This window comes from Nicotiana attenuata, chromosome 3 (genome assembly GCF_001879085.1).
Source record: "Nicotiana attenuata strain UT chromosome 3, NIATTr2, whole genome shotgun sequence".
Taxonomy (NCBI): Eukaryota; Viridiplantae; Streptophyta; class Magnoliopsida; order Solanales; family Solanaceae; genus Nicotiana; species Nicotiana attenuata.
This window is the reverse complement of record NC_031991.1, coordinates 62,989,417-63,007,955: the sequence shown is the minus strand read 5'-3', so window position 1 is coordinate 63,007,955 and position 18,539 is coordinate 62,989,417. Positions and strand designations below refer to the sequence as shown.

Here is an 18,539-nt window from a genome sequence, read left to right as displayed (position 1 = left end):
GATTGACTCTGTTTTGCAGTCCGCGAAACACAGAAATCCGGGTAAGGAATTTTGTTAACCCGAGAGAAGGTATTAGGCATTCCCGGGTTCCGTGGTTTTAGCACGGTCGCTTTAATCATACTTGGCTTAATTAAATTGTCTAATTACCTATTTAAGAACCTATGTGCATTTTAATTAAGAAATTATCCTAAAACGAGTCACGCGTACGTGTACTCATTTCATTTGGCGCGTAAAAATCATGTCACGCGTACATGTCCACAATTAATCACGCTTTATTAATATTAAGAAAGTTCAGTCGAAGTAGCGCGAACACACACCCCGATTTTGTTTTTAGGATGGTAATTATGTCACGCGAACGTGTACACAATCACAATGGTAGATTAAGAGCGCGCCTAAAGCATTGCTACGAATATTCATTTTAGAAATCGTAATCGTGTCACGTGAACGTGTACACAATTACTTATTTTACATTGGCCACAATACTCATTCAAGTTATCTGTATATACAAATATAGTACCCCACATAGAAAACAAGTAGAAGAAAGAAAATAGGGAAAAGGAAAAGCGAGAAAAAACCTTAGACAAACCAGCGATCCTTTTTAATTAAACATATGCTAATATGCCTTTACTTGTTTTAGTGTAGGTCTACCATTTCTGCATTCCTCTCTCTTGCAAGCACGTTTTGCATGTGTAGACATATGGAGATGCAACCAAAAACGCATAAGGCTTCCAATTTCATACAGGTGAAGAATATAAATGAGAAATCCTAATCTAATAAAGAAAACAGTAACAGCTATTGAAAGGTATTTCCGAGCACATACAGAAGGATGGTACATATCTTTGTTGGACAAACAAAACAATGATACAGAGCAATTTATAAGAAGAATCGAATGGTAACAGGGAGAGGCATAATGGGTATCATGAAACACTTAACACAAGTAAAAGCTCCAACTTATCATTGTGGAAGCTAAGTACAAGATAATGCAAATCACTAAACTGGAAATTGAGTAACCTGAAAATTAGAGCTATGACTGACTGAAATTTAAGGCAAAATTACACGAGCAAGATGAACCAACTGCTATGGCCGAAATTGGAAATGGACGGAACACGAACAAACCAAGTTCGGACAATAAACGGCGACAGACTCAAGCAACCCCAAACGAGACATCGAGCGGATGGTGGTTCTTAGTCGAACTTGAACCAACGAAAACGCATACGAGTTCCATGATAAAATGGAAATAGAAATCAGAAAGAAGACGATTGAAACCTATTTTAGTTTGATTTTCTGGCATTTTAAGAAGCAAATTTTTTCTATCTCTGCTGTGTGTAGCTGAGGTCCGTAGGTTTGATGTGATGAAGTTTTTGGTTGAAAGAAATCGTGAATCAGGGGGGTGAGGCGGCGGTCGAGATTTTTGTGGAGGGGTCTTGTTTTTTGCTGGTTGTTTTAAGGTTGAAGGGACTCGATTGGTGGCTGGCTGATTTCCGGCAAGTTCGGTGGTGATGGCTTGAAACGGGCTGGGTTTTCTATGTTGGTGAAGAGGTGAGGGGGTCTGGTGGGTGGTTGTTCTCTGCTGGAATTGGAATTAAAAATGAAGAAGCAGAGGTCTGTTGGTTTGGTCTTGATGGAGAAGAAAGGGCAGGTTAGCCCATGGGGGTGGTGGTAAGGGAAACGGGTGAAGAAGAAGCAGGTCAGGGGTGTTGCTGGTGAGAGGTCCGGCGAGGCTTTGGTGGAGTTGGGTGAGAATCGGCGGGGAGGTCTTAGGTCTTAGGTCTGCGGCTTCTTGGGGTCTGTTTTTTGTGTATTGTATGCTCCCAGATAAAAACCGACTCTTCCCTTTTCTAGGTCTAGGGATATTTTATTTTGTTAAGAAGAAGAGTCTAGAAGGGTCTTTAGGGTTAGCTTAATGGGTATTGGGTATTGGGCTTGGATTTATGGGCTAAGTCTGAATTGGGTCCTAAAATTGGGCTCTAAGACTCTTAAACTTGTGGTCCAACACCTTAGTAAACTCCCTTTAATAAAAGATAAAAATACTACACAATGCAAAAACTAATTCTAATTAATTAAACTAAACTATTTTAAAACATGAAACTATTTTGTTTTTGTATTTTCAAGATTATATAAAGATAAAAATAAGGTACTATTTTTTTTAATTTTATGAAAGGTACATAAACTAAAAGTAACTATATAAAATATTTTTGTAATTTTTATTTTTGTTATAAAATAAAATAAAGTTAAAACTAGTTGAAATAGCGGTAGTAGACCTAAACTAAATATTTTACGCTAAAATATATAAAATCTTGGGGAGGGTCAAAAATTACATGTCTACAACCGGCCTAAGGCGGCTATCCGCCCTGTTAATCTTTGTACGGCCTTAACACTGTCCACGACTGCGATGTCTTCGATTGCCTTGATTTTATCGGGGTTAATCTTGATTCCCCGATTTGACACCATAAAGCAGAGTAACTTGCCCGAACCGACCCCGAACGCACATTTCTCGGGGTTGAGCTTCATGTTGTATTTTTTCAGTATGTTGAAGGTTTCCTGCAAATGTGTCAATGGTCCTCTGCGCGCAGGGACTTAACTAGCATGTCATCGATATAAACCTCCATCGATTTACCTATTTTTTCTTCGAACATTCTGTTTACTAGGCGTTGATAAGTAGCACAAGCATTTCTTTAGTCAAACGGCATTACATTATAGCAATAAGTACCATACTTAGTAATAAACGAAGTCTTTTCCTGATCTTCCGGGTTCATTTGTATTTGATTGTACCCGGAGTAGGCACTCGAGAAAGCTGAGGGTCTCGTGGCCGGCCGTGGCATCAATCATGCGATCGATATTCGGTAAAGGAAAAGAATCTTTAGGGCATGCTTTGTTTATTAAGTCTTTATAGTCTGCACACATTCTGAGTTTATTCCCCTTTTTAGGGACTACGACTACGTCTGCTAGCCATTTGGGATATTTTACTTCCCGAATGGACCCTATTTTGAGAAGTTTGGTTACCTCATCCTTGATGAATGCATGCTTAACCTCGTACTGTGGCCTTCTCTTTTGCTTTAGCGGCCTGAACTTCGGGTCCAAGCTCAATCGATGGGTGGTAATCTCCAGTGGGTTCCCTGTCATGTTAAGGTGGGACCAAGCAAAACAATCCATATTTTTAATAAGGAATTTAATGAGTTTTTCCCCGAGCTCGGGAGTTAACCCTGTGCCCAGGTATACATTTCGATGGGGCAGGTGCTCGATCAGTATGACTTGTTCCAGCTCTTCAACCGTTGACTTCATGGCATCGGAGTCATCGGGGATTACGAAGGTTCGAGGTATCATATAATCATCATCCTCGAAAGTTTCCTGCTGCTCCAATCTAGTCGAGGCCGGTGACTGTGGTTGCTATTTGACTTCTTGCTTTCCCTTCGATTTCGGTCCCTTAGTTGATGATAGTGCCGATACCGGTATTACCTTATCAATTGCAAACATCTCTTTGGCTACGGGTTGTTTGCCATACACCGTTTTGATTCCTTCTGGTGTTGGGAATTTCAAGACTTGATGAAGCGTTGAAGGCACTATCCTCATATTATGAATCCAAGGTCTTCCGAGTAGGGCGTTGTACCTCATATCACCATCGATGACATGGAGCTTCGTTTCTTGGATAGTTCCAGCCACGTTTACTAGCAAAATAGTTCCCCTTTAGTGGTTTCACTTGCCATGTTGAAATCGTTGAGTACTCGAGCTACCTGGATCAACCAACATACGTTTAACTTGAATTTTGTTCATATGGATAGATATTACCATTGCGTCGTTGTGAGGTTGTTCGATCCCTTCTGCATCCTCATCATTGAAAGATAAGGTATCTTCTGGTAAGTAGTCCCGGGTACGCTTCTCCCTCGTGATTGTAACTTTGGTGCGTTTAAATGTCGAGCGCTGAGGAATATCGACCCCACCAACGATCATATGAATCACGTGCTGTGGTTCCTCCTATTCGTTTTCCTGTTTGCATCTCTGTCTCTGAATTGATTTTTAGCTCGGTCACTCAAGAACTCTCGAAGATGACCTTCGTTGAATAAACGAGCTACCTCCTCCTTTAATTGTTTGCAGTCTTCGGTTCCGTGCTATTTGCACACTTGATTTGGGTTCCTTTGAGCTGGATCGGTTTGTAAGGGTCTGGGCCATCTAGTGCCCTTAATCCGACTGGTGGCTAATACAATACCTGATGCATCGACCCTGAAGCTGTATTCTGACAATTGAGGTGCTTCCTTGGATCCGGCATCCCTATCTAAGCTGCTTTTGCTCATAAGCCCTCGGGAACTCAGTCCCAGATCATTTCTTCTGTCATTCCGTATGGGGTTGCGTCCAGGCCCGTTATTTCTCCGATCTCCGTTGTACGGCTGATACCTTGTCTCTATTTGATCGTGGTTCCGGATCGACATCCCTTTTAACTCTGTCCACGGACCTGTTGGGATAAATCGAACCAACTGGAGTTCCCAATTGATCATCTTTGACCCTAATCTTCGACTGATGCCAATTGTGTACATCGGCCCAAGTGATAGCTGGATATTCGATCAAATTTTGCTTTAACTGTTGTGAAGCTATGGAGCTTCGAGTGTTGAGACCTTGTGTAAAAGGTTGAACAGCCCAGTCGTCTGTGACTGGAGGCAAATACATTCGTTTCGTTTGGAATCGAGATATGAATTCCCTGAACATCTCGTTATCCTTTTGTCTCACTTTGAAGAGGTTTGATTTCCTCGTTGCAACTTTAATGGCTCCGGCATGGGCTTTCACAAAAGAATCTGGGTGGTAAATTATGATACCATATCATGGCACTTTCGATGAAGTTTCTCCAAATTTCTTCAATAGAACGGATTCAATCTCATCATCTTCTAAGTCATTTCCCTTTATTCCGCATGTGTACAAAGTGAAGTGTTCATTAGGATCGGTGGTCCCATTGTACTTGGGGATGTCTTGCATACGGAATTTCTTAAGAATGGGCTTCAGAGCCACACTTTGAGGGAAAGTCTTCTGCACGAACTTCTTCGAATCCAAACCTTTTAGGATCGGAGGTGCCCCCGGTATTTGGTCCACTCGTGAGTTGTACGTTTCTACCTTTTTGTCGTTAGCCTCGATTTTCTTTTCACCCGATTCTATCCGTTTAGTGAGCTCCTCGAGCATCTTCATGACGGTAGGGTCAGTTCCCGATCCATTATCATTTAATTTCTCCTGTACAGGTTCGACCCTACGAACAACTTCCTGTGATGTATCGAGTTCGATTCTGCTTGGTGCTCGATTCTGATTTTGGAGTGGTGCTATCGCAGCTTGCTGAGTTTGTAACATTTCAAATATCACTTGAAGGCTAATCCCGCTTTCTTCACCACTCTGTGTGTCCTGATCGACTGCCCGGGTGTCTCTACGGACGCAATTTTCGAGGTCGACGCCTAAATTTCCGTGAATGGCAACACGAGAGCTGACATCGACTGGATTTACGGCTTGTGGTTCATCGGGATTGATTGGAGGTACTCCGTTTCCTGGGGCAACTGTGTGCTCGTTGTCACCACGAAGACCAAGGCCGGTGTCTTTGTGAGTGGGCACTTCTTGAGAGTTCGACACGTTGATTCGTGAAATCAAAGACACTCACGAGAACAAGCGTAAAAGCAGTGTGTGTTGAGGATTAATACTAGGCAATCACTATTATCCTTAGCCCCACTGGGCGCCAAACTATTTACCCTAAAAGCTGGATATCAATTAAACTTATAATGTGATTTTAAGGATACGTGATTTCACCTAATAGCAATTGATTAACGTAAAGATAAGTGATGGAAATTGACAATAATATAAAGCAAACTAGTGTTTGAACAAAGCCCTCGAGTTGGTAGAGCAAGAACAGTTAAAAAGCAACAACTGATAAACAAGAGAACGTAAGTTAAAGAGAGAATATTATATTGCTTTGATCTGTGTGAATGTAAGGTCCCTACAAATGATGGAGACTCCCCTTTATATAGTACAGAAATCCTAATTATGGTATAACTCTAATTACAGAAGTAAATCCCATGATTAAACTAAACGGCCGCCCTTGATTTGATCCGTTCCCGGATTTCCGCCGTGATCTTCGACCGGTTACGGATATCTCGCCTTTCCGTTATTGCGCTTTGCTCGAAGCCGGTCAAATTTGGTCTCGATCGCTGTTGGCCTCGATCTCGATGGGCACCTCGATTCTCGAACTCGACACCTCGCCTTCGTGCTCTGGCTTGATCCATTACGAGGCTGACCCTCGATGCGATCCCCTGGTCTCGATTAAATAGCAGAATCGGGATTCTAACCGTATACATATATCATATAAATTGAAGTAGATGGAGTAAATAAATCAAATCGATGGAGTTGGGCACTCATTCATTAAGGTCTTCATTTTCCACAAATAAAGACAAAAAAAAAAAAAAAAGTCTCCATATGAGAGTTTCCAACCACTATCCTCTATCCTTGTCAAGAGCAGTTGCCAAGAAAAAGCCATCTTCCTTACGAAGGTATAGTACTACTTATCCACAGCATAAAAGCTATGCATTTAGTCATGTCCTCTTGTTCTCCATTTCCTATACTCCTATAAATTAAAGCGTCACATATATTCAGACTCAACTACTTCTCTTTCTTTGTTTCCTACTAAACTCATCATCGTTTTGTTCAACTACTAATTAATATGGCGGACTCTTCCTACAGCCACCCTTTGTTTAGCTGCAGGAGTTGCCGGAATCCGATTGCTCTTCGAGATGATCTTCTCTCTAAACGTTTTGTGGTAATTACTCTAAAATCTTACTCCCTTTGACTTAATTTATATCACTTAAATTATAGCTGGATTTGGCAAGAAATTGAAGAAAGAAAGATTGGAGTAAGAGTTTTGAAACTAATGGGTTTGAATGCAGTGTAATATTTGTGCTCAATAAATTTGGTGATATAAAGTCAAACTTTAATAGGAGGCCTTAAAAAAAAGTTTTATATATTTTTGTTTGAAGTTGAGTTTTCTAGCTTTTTGAGAATAAAAATTTTAATAATTTTTTGCATAAACCATAAAATCTTTCTTGTGACACTATTAATCTCAGGTAATAGAACCCGATTCAAGAAGTTGATAACTTTATATCAGAATAATTTTTGATATTTCAATATACTTGTTGCAGTGATAGAGACATGAGAAAATACAAAAAAAAAAAAATAGAGTTTAAAAGTGTATTACTTATTTTCTAATGATAATGTACTCATTTCTTTATGTAAAATATCTTACTTTTTTACTTTGAAATACTTAGGACCCGTTTGATCATAGATTTTGCCAAAATATATTTTGGATTTTTTGGCAAATACATGTTTGGCCGTAGATTTACCTACATTTTGGCAAATTTCCAAAACCCAAAATCCAAATTCCAAAACCAGATCAAGCTCAAAATATCACTATTACATTTTTTAAAAATTGCCCCAAACTTTTGTATTTTATAAGTACTGAGCTCACCATTTATTATTTTGTAACAATGCTGCTTCGTCTTCTCGGTCATTTGATAGTGTATTATGTAGTTTATTATAAAAATAATAATTTTGTACCAAATTTATTTATGTTCAGGACTATGGTTTGCGATAATATAATGAATGTTATTGATAAAGGTACTGTTGGGTTTTTGTTATAGTTTTTAGAACTTGTAGGTATAAGTCACGTTTCATGTTTTTTCAAAAAAAAAAAGTGAAATATGTTTTGAAAACTTATGTCCAAACACATTTTCATATTCAAACCAAACTTCACCCAAATGAAAATTTTCAAAACAAATTTAGGAATCTATGGCCAAACGCTAGCTTAATATTTTCTAAAATAAATTGGTGGCTCACCTGACCAGAAGAGTTATAGTGGGATGGATAGGATCTTTCCTTCCTTAACCGAAGGTATGTGGTTCGAGTCTTGGGAATGAAAGAAATTCTTTCCGGAGAACGGTTTCAACTTAAATGGACTTTATATGGTACAAACTCGAATTAGTCAAGGCCCCAAATCAAATATTGGATATCGAATAGGAACTGAACAAAAATTAGGGCCCCTAAAATTCTGGGGCCCAAAGCCCCTGCTATAATGGCTTCACCCTCTGGCCATCCATGGTCACAATATTTGTATAACTATACATGAATTTATCATCAACGGTATCCTAAATATAGAAAGGTACAATTTTATTTAAACGAACTAACGAAGAAAATAGTATCATTCCTTTTGGAACGATACAAGTAGTTTTGGTTAGTTTATTAACTGTATCTTGATTTCAATTGAATTGATAAATTAATTTACATAGGCTGTTGGGATTATTTTTCTATAACTTGTAATGCTTTGTATTTATTCTTTTATTCTTTCATACTTGTATTGGTTATTAGGCAAGTTAGCAGATGTTAGGTAGTTATCCAGATCCTATAAATAGGATATTAACTGTGTAATTTTTCTTTGAGTTGTAATAATGAAAATCAGCTCCTTTTTCTAGGAGCTTCATTTCCTGCCTTCTCTCTCCTTTTGTGCGATATGCTCTCTTCCGCCATTAGAGCTCAAACTGAGCTCATCTCTCTCACCTTGACCATCTCTGGATTTTCACATGGTATCAGAGCAAGGCAACGACCTAAAGCTTCATCTCCTTACAATTTTCGTTCCTCTACTCAAAAAATCAGAAATTGATCATTGCTACTCGTCCTTTGGGAATTAGGGTTCCTGTGTGGAAATCGATCAATTAGACGATTGATTCTAGTAATTCATCTTCGCCGATAGCGATTTCATTCTGGTCGAGCCGAATCATGGCCGGAGAAGATGAAGTCCCGGTGACGGACAAAACAACCCTAGATTCAACAAGTCCACTGTACATGCATCCATCAGAAAGCGCTGGATCTATGCTAGTTCCGGTAGCTTTTGACGGAACCGGTTATAGATCATGGAGAAGAGGAATCCTCAGAGCACTCTCCGTGAAAAACAAACTAGGGTACATCACCGGAAAATGTAAGAAGCCAAATCCTGATTCTGTTAACCTTGATCAATGGGAGCGATGCGATGATATGGTAACTTCATGGATCTTAAACTCGTTGTCTAAGGACCTAGTGGATAGCTTGCAATACGTCAATGATGCTAAAGAGCTTTGGCAGGAATTAGAGGACATATATGATCAAACTAATAGTGCTAAGTTGTATCAGCTCCAAAAGGAAATAAATAATCTGAGCCAAGGAATTTTGGACATCACCGGATATTACACAAAGATGGAGAAACTTTGGGAAGAACTTAACACGCTAAACATACATGCCAAATGTGCTTGCAAATGCACTTGTGGGGCAAGAGAAAACATGCATAAAGCTGAACAGGATAGAAGATTAATTCAGTTTCTGATGGGGCTCAACAAAGTGTATACTGTCGTGAGAGGAAGTATTTTGATGATGAACCCTCTCCCAACAATAGCCCAACTTTCTCCATTCTCATTCAAGAGGAGAATCAAAGGGAAGTCAAACCAAGTACTCCCTCCGTTTCATATTAAATGAGATACTTTCCTTTTTAGTCTGTTCCAAAACAAATGACACATTTTTAAATTTGGTTATAATTCAACTTTAAACTCTTTCATTTTACCCATTTACCCTTAATGAGAAGCTTTTATAGCCATACAAATGTCATGGCCCCACAAACTTTTTACCCCTTAAGCTTTTAAGACCACAAGTTTTAAAAGTTTTCTTCTTCTTTTTTTAAACTCCGTGCCGAGTCAAACTACCTCATGTAATATGAAACGGAGGGAGTAAAAAATTTTCAATGGATTCTGCTGTCTTGAATGCGAGTGGATCAGGAAATAGCAATTTCAGAACAAACTACAGTCAACAGGGAAACAATAACACCTATAGTGGATATAAGGGGAATCAGCTCAATAATAGACCTAGACTATTCTGCGACTACTGCAAGAGGCCAGGGCACACTAAGGATAAGTGTTACAAACTTCATGGATTCCCACAGAATTCCAAGTTCAATAAGAGAAGAAGAATTGCTGGAAATGTGTTTGGGTCATCAAATGAAGCTGCTGCAATGAAGGATGATGGAAATGGCCCTCAGGATCAGGAACAGACTTGACACATGCACAGTCTGACCAAAGAACAATATGGCCAACTACTCAGCATCCTGAAAAGTTTTCAAGGAGGAGGAGACATATCCACAAGTAATACCATCAATGGAGGAGCTGTGAACTTTGCAGGAATCTCAGCATGCTCTAGTCACTTTGATTCTATTGACCATTTGTGTGATAGTTCTAGTTCAAATGCTGACACCTGGATCCTTGATTCTGGAGCCACAAATCATATGACACATAACAAATCAATCCTAACTAATATTAAAGCCTTGGTTTACCCATACTTAGTCACCCTACCAAATGGCTACAAGGTTAAGGTGACACTGATCGGTGATGTAATTCTAAGTCCTAAATTCAGTCTCAAGAAGGTCCTTTTTGTTCCCAGTTTTAAGTTCAATATGATATCAGTCCATTCTTTGACAGTTCAGCTTGATTGTATTGTAGTATTCACCAAGTACATTTGGATTCTTCTACAGCGCCCTTCATTGAAGAGGCCACTGGAGATTGGTAGACCCAAGACTGGTCTGTACTTACACTGTTCAAGCAACTGTAACACTGGTTCAACCTCCTCTAGTTCTTCTAGTGCATCCATTCCATGTTTTACTAGTAATAAAGATAAGACACATTCTGTGGTCAACACATCTAGTTCACTTTCTTCTTCTCAACTAGCTAACACAAATAAACTGGTTTCTACTATCCCTGTTGCTTCCACTATGGTTACCCCATCTCATAGTAGTAATAGAAGTAGTCCACTTCCACATTCACATCATTCTGTAAATAGTTCAAGTAATAAAAGTGACTCTTCTTTGTCTAGTAGTTCCTCTACTATAGAACATTTACTTGATCTTTTGTGGCATAACAGATTAGGACATGTACCTTTTATCAAAATGAAAGGGATTTCCTCTATACCTGTCAACTTTGCACCCAAACAGCCTTTTTTTTGCCCTATTTGTCCAATCCAGGCTGTCTTTCCCAGAAAGAACAACATTGACTACCAAAATATTTGAATTACTACACATTGACTTGTGGGGCCCATATCATGTTGCAACACATAACAAATACAAATACTTTATTACCCTTGTAGATGATTACAGCAGGTCCACATGGACTCACTTATTAAGCTGTAAAAGCAATGCTCTACACACTATTAAGGCTTTTTTGCTATGGTAGAACAACAATTCAGTACTAATATCTAGACCATAAGAACTGACAATGGTCTTGAGTTCACCATCCTTGAAGCCACCTCATTTTTCAATCAAAGGGCATTATACATCAAAGAACATGCCCATATACACCATAACAAAATGGTGTGGTGGAGAGAAAACACAAATACCTGTTAGAAACAGCCATGGCACTCCTCTATCAATCAAGATTACCCATGCAGTATTGGGGAGAGTGCATTCTGACATCTACTTACCTAATAAACAGACTACCCTCTTCATCACTCAAAGCCAAATGTCCATTTGAACTCCTGTACCAGAAAAAGCCAAGCTACTCTCATCTCAAAAGTTTTGGTTGTTTATGCTTTCCTACCACTCTCAAAACATACAAAGATAAGTTTGAACCAAGAACTACTCCCCACGTTTTTGTGGGATATCCCTTTGGGACAAAAGGCTATAAGGTACTAAATCTGGCCACTAAGAAGATAAGTATTTCAAGAGATGTAGTATTCCAAGAGAATGTGTTCTCATTTGTTCTGTTCACTGAGTTAAGTAAAGTTTTCCCCTCATTTCCTCAAATGAAATCATACTTGTCAGATGACCTGTTTCCTTCTAATGATATAGGAAATATTCCACACTTAGTGAATAATAATGCTCACCATGAAGTGTCACCAGGGAACCTGTCCAGGCCTGAGCCCTGTTCACCTCCATCTAACCCTCATGATGATGACTCTAGACTTTCTCAGTCACCCTTGGGGAGCCAGACATCAGGAACCTTTCCTATTGCTGATAGTCCAAGAGAGGCTTCTCCTAATGCTCCTCATACTCCAACTGTTATAATCCAGGATCAAGGAACTTCAGTCTTAAATCAGAACAGACCCTCTAGAACTCTGAAAATTCCTACCTATCTTAAAGACTATGAGTGTATACTTCCCAAACTTCAGCAGACTCATCAGAACCAATCAACCTCTCCAAATGATAGCCAAAGTACACAGTCTTTTTCCTTCAATACCTCTGTACCCAAACCTCTTGATAATTCACCTAATGGAGCAAATTCCACTTGTCAGCATTTGATAGGAACTGGCTCACATGAATGTGAACCTAGCTCATATGAGGAAGCTGCTGTGAAGCTTGCCTGGCAAGAAACAATGAACCAAGAATTCCAAGCATTGTATGCAAATAAGACTTGGGACTTAGTTCCTCTTCCAATTGGAAAGAAGGCAACAGGATGTAAATGGGTGTATAAAATCAAACATAAGGCAGATGGTAGTGTAGAAAGGTTTAAAGCAAGATTAGTAGTTAAGGGCTATACACAACAAGCTGGAATAGATTACACAGAAACATTCTCACCTGTAGTAAAAATGACAACTGTAAGGGCTCTAATAACAACAACAATCAAAAAGGGGTGGCAGGTTCTACAGTTAGATGTTAATAACGCATTCCTTCATCGGGATCTCCATGAAGAGGTATACATGGAGATACCACCATGCCTAGTTGTGGAGTCACCAGGTCTGATGTGCAAATTAAACAAGTCCCTGTATGGACTCAAACAAGCAAGTAGACAGTGGTATGAGAAACTAACTGAAGCTTTGTGTTCTAGGGGATACACTCACTCAATGCTTGATTATTCTCTGTTCTATAAGAAAAGTGAAGGCTCAGTAGTGTTTGTAGCTGTGTATGTAGATGATGTTCTTGTTACTGGCACCCATCTGCAAGAGATTGAATCTCTAAATACTTTTCTACACAATACCTTTAAGATAAAAGACCTAGGGAGACTTCATTATTTTCTGGGACTGGAAGTTCAATACATAGAGAAAGGGGTTTTAATGTCACAAAGAAAATTCACTATGGATCTTTTGAAAGAATTTGGGTGTATAGATTGCCCTCCTATGACTTCTCCTATGGACCCCTCTATAAAGTTAAAAGCTGATGAAGGAGCTCCACTGGTAGACCCTTCTTATTACAGGAAGTTGATTGGCAAACTCAACTTCCTCACTAACACTAGGTTGGACTTTGCCTATAGTGTTCAACATCTCAGCCAATTCATGCAAAGTCCCAGGGAACCTCATTTGAAGGCAGCATACCATGTCCTAAGATACTTAAAAGGTGATCAATCCTTGGGCATCTTCCTCAACAATAATGTCGACTATGTAGTGAAGGCCTTTTGTGATTCAGACTGGGCTACTTGTTCCCAGTCCAGAAAATCAGTTAGTGGATACATTGTGTTGCTTGGTACCAGTCCTATTAGTTGGAAGTCTAAAAAGCAGTCTAGCATTTCACTATCTTCTGCAGAGGCTGAATACAGGTCAGCTAGAATGGTTGTTGGTGAACTTGTATGGTTGGCAAGACTTCTCAATGAACTTACTGTTCCACTAGCCTTGCCCATTCCCATATTCTGTGATAGCCAAGCTGCTTTACACATAGCAAGGAATCGTGTGTTCCATGAACGTACGAAACACATCGAAGTGGACTGTCACTTTGTGAGAGACCAACTGCAGGAAGGGCTAATTTCCCTTCACCATGTTCCTACTAATGACCAGTTGGCTGACATCTTGACCAAGTCTTTAACAGGAATCAAGAACTCTGCACTTCTCAGCAAGTTGGCTGTGAGGTCCTCACCTCCAACTTGAGGGGGGTGTTGAGATTATTTTTCTATAACTTGTAATGCTTTTGTTATAATAGAATTTTATTTATGGTGAATGTCTATTTTAGAGAGATTCTAGGGTTTATTACTTGGTGGCTAAGTCAGTCTCTCCCTATAAATAGAGGGTTATATTCCATTGTAATTCATCCCTGAATTCAATAAGAATTCTCTCTCTCTTTCTTTGCAATATTGTTCTTGTTCTTTTATTGTTTTATAACACGTTATCAGCACGAGACTCTAACCAATTGAGTAGAAGCTTTGGGATTGAGCATAATGATTGTCAACTATTCCATGAACTTCCTTATGATTAAATTCTGGATTTAAGGTAAGTATTTTACCGTATTTTTCTCTTTTATTCTATACTTTGATTTTAAATACAAGCAAAGACAACAAAGTTTGATTATAACTCTAATGGAGTTTGTAAGAAATTATAACCACTTGAAGTGGTAAAGTTTCTAGGCCTTGCCATGATCAAATTCATGTATGATTGTAGGCAAAGAAGTGAAAACCCGTCCTATTGAATTTGCTTCATTCTCATTCCCTTAAGAGAATGTGATAGCAATATATGATAAAGTCTGAAAGAAGACAAAATTATTACCATGAAGGTATCAATGGATGTGGACGTGGCAATAGACGAAAATATAATCGTCATCATTGTGGTAATGAGAATAATAAGGATTCTCAAAATAATCCTTCACTTTGTGAAAGTAATATTTGTCATCGATTAGACATGAGATTTTATATAGCACATATAAATGATTATGGTCCATTCATGATGTGAATGTGACAACATCTGATTTATGAATACATATTCATTCTTGGAAGAATATGCACGTGCTAGTGGTAGTGAATATACCACACTCACCTCTAGAAGGAGGTTTGAGATGATATAAGAAAATAATGTCGTTATTATGGCATGAATGGTCATTGGTCACGTACCTATTGTACGCCAAAATATTTTGGCAATGTGATTATTAAAGGACAATAATAATGCAAGAAACATATCTTGCATATAATTTTGACCATGACCATAATGGTATAACTTTCTCCGTAAAAGAGATATTCACCATGTGGATGTTGATGAATATGTGATAGTACAAAATTAATTGAGAACTCTGCAAGAGTCAATTATACTATTTTGGAGAAACACAATTGATTACCAATAAGGTATTGTGTTGTAGTAAGTCTCAAAGAAACTTATTCAGTTTCTAAAGTATTCGCGAAAGCGGTTGGTCATACTGAGACTATAAATAAACGAAAGATTTAATATCTTCTATTACTACAACTTGTAGCGGGGTAATATGTATGTGAAAAGCTACCCGCTTTATTCTCCAATTTGTACTACACAAAAAAAAATGCCACAATAAAGAGAAGTTTATTGATATAAAAACCCATATCATAATAAACTTGGAGTTTATTGATAATTGCACATGTCATGTGTAAACCTGAAGTTTATCAATATTGATAATTTATCTAGTTGGCATATAGATCTAGCCATATCAATTTAAGTATGACGTGCAAAAAATAAAAGAGAATTCACATGGGTAAATATTAAAGAACTAGAAAGTTCTTTACGAATTCTCTTATGTTGCTTGTTTTCATTAATTAATATACCAACTCAAATTGGGATTGAATCCCATGAATGCTTAAAATTTCAAAGGTGAATATGGGCCCATTCACCTGCCATGTATATCACATAAGATGCATCTATGAGATGGTTACATGTGCGATTATTATTAACCTGCAACCTAGTGTTTGCGAGGTAACTTGCTCAATAATTTAATCTAGAGCATAATTTCCAAATTTTCTATTCAAGATAGTTTATCTTGATAAGTTGGTTTACATCACAGTTGGTTTAGCAAAATGATTTATTGAGTGCCTCTACTTAATAGCTAAACTATTGCTTATGAACAAAGTTATATATATCAGTTTGATATACGTTATATACAAAAGTATATTACATTTTTCCCTCACAAGTGGTTCGGGGTCAGGAACCAAATAATTCCATCTTATTATTATTGATGTGCGGTGTATATTTTAATTAACATCATAACGCACAAAGATGGGTTCTTAAAGTTGAGGAAACAAGTTAGTTTTTCTAACATGAGGGGGAGACATGATAAATAGTTGAGAAAAAGTTACGTGGAATGAATTATTATTTGTACATCTAGATCCTCGAATAAGATAATATGAACTTGAAGCTCATAAAAGGATAATTCATTTGCAACACATTGCAAAGCATGCCAGACGCATTTGCTGACCCAAAGAAAGTAACTATATTCTCATTGCAAATGCTCTTATTAAGTCCTAGAAGGACAATGTCTATGGTACGCTTAAAGCATATAGACAAATCGGTTTCAAATAAACTTCTTAATATAGAAGATGAGCAAATGATCAAAATGATCATAATAAGGAGGCAAGTGATCTAGAAGATCACATGACATAACACTTCATAAAATCTCAGGAGAGATTCAGGTACCTGAAAATATGAATGAAGAGATCTCTATGTCATGTCTTTATGAAAATAAAGCTGGAACCGATATAAAATGTTCGTCGACGACATCTATGTTAGCGCTAAGTATAGATGAGGATCTTAAGTCTGTCGAATATAGACACAAAAATATTGGCCAAATGAAAGAGACACAATTTGAATAGAATTTGTTTCATACGAAAGACATATAGTTTTGGACATTCAGTTCAAACACTTGAAAGTATAAAGACAATGATATGTGCAATCAGTTTCCGATATCTTATTTGGGACCTATTATGGGACATACAATGCATTACAGACGTATGATCATTACGCTTCAACCGGGTTATTCTATTCCACCTCTTAGAAAGGAAAGAACTTAAATAAAAATACTTAATAACATGGCGATACATTTATACAAAACTTCTATTGTCTAACATGACAAGAAAACTTGATATGCATCTAATTAAAGTTTATTATATGACTTATATGACAATCCTTGAAGGATTTAAATTGCTTAAAGCATATAGAATTCATGGTCATGAAGTACTACATCCTCAGTGCAATTTGTGCACAAATGTATCTTGCTATAACTATATGCATGATAATATGATACCAAGAGTTTTCAACTCTATGTGAAGATATTGAACTGACGATTCCAACAAGATCATATGAAGACAATTCATCTCTATCAAGAATGATGATTTCAAGGTGCAATATATTCATTCAAGTTAATATGGCTGATTTGTTCGTCAAATCTCTACCAAAGATCTTTTGAAGATGGTGCACAAGATTGGAATGCAAATGCTTAAGGATGTGAATTGATGCTCTCATCAGGGGGAGTTAATATGCGTTGTACTATTTTTCCCTTACAAGGTTTTGTCTCAATGGGTTTTCCTTGCAAGGTTTTTAACGAGGCAACCAAAAGGCGTATTGTTAGATATGTGTACTCTTTTTCCTTCTCTAGAATTTTTTTCCCACTGGGTTTTATTTTAGTTAAGGTTTTAACGAGGCATATTATCTGTTGAATAGACATTCAAGGGGGAGTGTTATAAATAGAATTTTATTTATGGTGAATGTCTATTTTAGAGAGATTCTAGGGTTTATTACTTGGTGGCTAAGTCACTCTCTTCCTATAAATAGAAGGTTATATTCCATTGTAATTCATCCCTAAATTCAATAAGAATTCTCTCTCTCTTTCTTTGCAATATTGTTCTTGTTCTTTTATTGTTTTATAACAGCTTTGCACTTATTCTTTTATTCTTTCATACTTGTATTGGTTATTAGGCAAGTTAGCTGATGTTAGGTAGTTATCCAAATCCTATAAATAGGACATTAACTATGTAATTTTTCTTTGAGTTGTAATAATGAAAATCAGCTCCTTTTTCTAGAAGCTTCATTTCCTGCCTTCTCTCTCCTTTTGTGCGATCTGCTCTCTTCCGCCATTAGAGCTCAAACTGAGCTCATCTCTCTCACCTTGACCATCTCTGGATTTCACATAGGCAAAATCGGGAGGAGCATTCCTTTTCAAGCATGCAATGAATGTAGTGGTGGGAAAAAAGGAAGATAGACAACTAATGACGGGTTACTTTAGCGTTGCTGATATATTCTGCAGCAAGTGTGGTGAGGAGTTGGGTTGGAAATATGTTAAAGCTTATAATCCTTCCCAAAAGTACAAGGAAGGCCGTTTCATTATCGAGACTGCCAAAATTCTCAAAGAATATTGATGATTTGTACACATTGTAAATTAATAAAAATTCTGGCCATGTAAATATTGATGCTATTTAAAACCTACTTTTAATCTTTTTGTGTCATGCTACAGTACTATACGTACTGATCTGTAAAATCTTGGTAAGTTTTTATGGCAGAATAGCCTCGTAGGCACTTGTATTTGTTAGTGTTTGTCATCCCGGTCCCTATACTCAAAGAAGATTCATCCAGACACTTATAGTTGTTCAAAGCCAATATTTTAAACCCCTCTCACCTCGCGTGTTCTTCAAATCTCTGACATGGATGACACATCAGTGGCCACGTCAAATTTTTTGTTACACATCATTATAACTTATTTTTCACATAATTTTAAAATTATTCATTTCCTTTTCTTTTATTCCACCATTTACTCCATCTTCCTCCTCCCTCACCATTTTTATTCTCCATTCACAAATTTTAAAAATCTCCTAACC

The 18,539-nt window shown here is 37.7% G+C and overlaps 1 protein-coding gene across 1 annotated transcript; it reads left to right on the top strand.

The window, feature by feature from the left end:
- On the top strand, positions 6,527-18,339 carry LOC109223916 (protein yippee-like At4g27740). The gene is made up of 2 exons (XM_019388397.1): positions 6,527-6,775; positions 17,859-18,339. Exons 1-2 carry the CDS (start codon positions 6,680-6,682, stop codon positions 18,081-18,083), a joined length of 321 nt encoding a protein of 106 aa, XP_019243942.1. The 5' UTR covers positions 6,527-6,679; the 3' UTR covers positions 18,084-18,339.

Bases quoted from the DNA above. Each gene is read 5' to 3' on its own strand.
- LOC109223916 (XM_019388397.1), top strand. From the start codon at position 6,680: ATGGCGGACTCTTCCTACAGCCACCCTTTGTTTAGCTGCAGGAGTTGC. The intron at 6,776-17,858 runs GTAATTACTCTA...GATTTCACATAG, and splicing joins TTCTCTCTAAACGTTTTGTG to GCAAAATCGGGAGGAGCATT.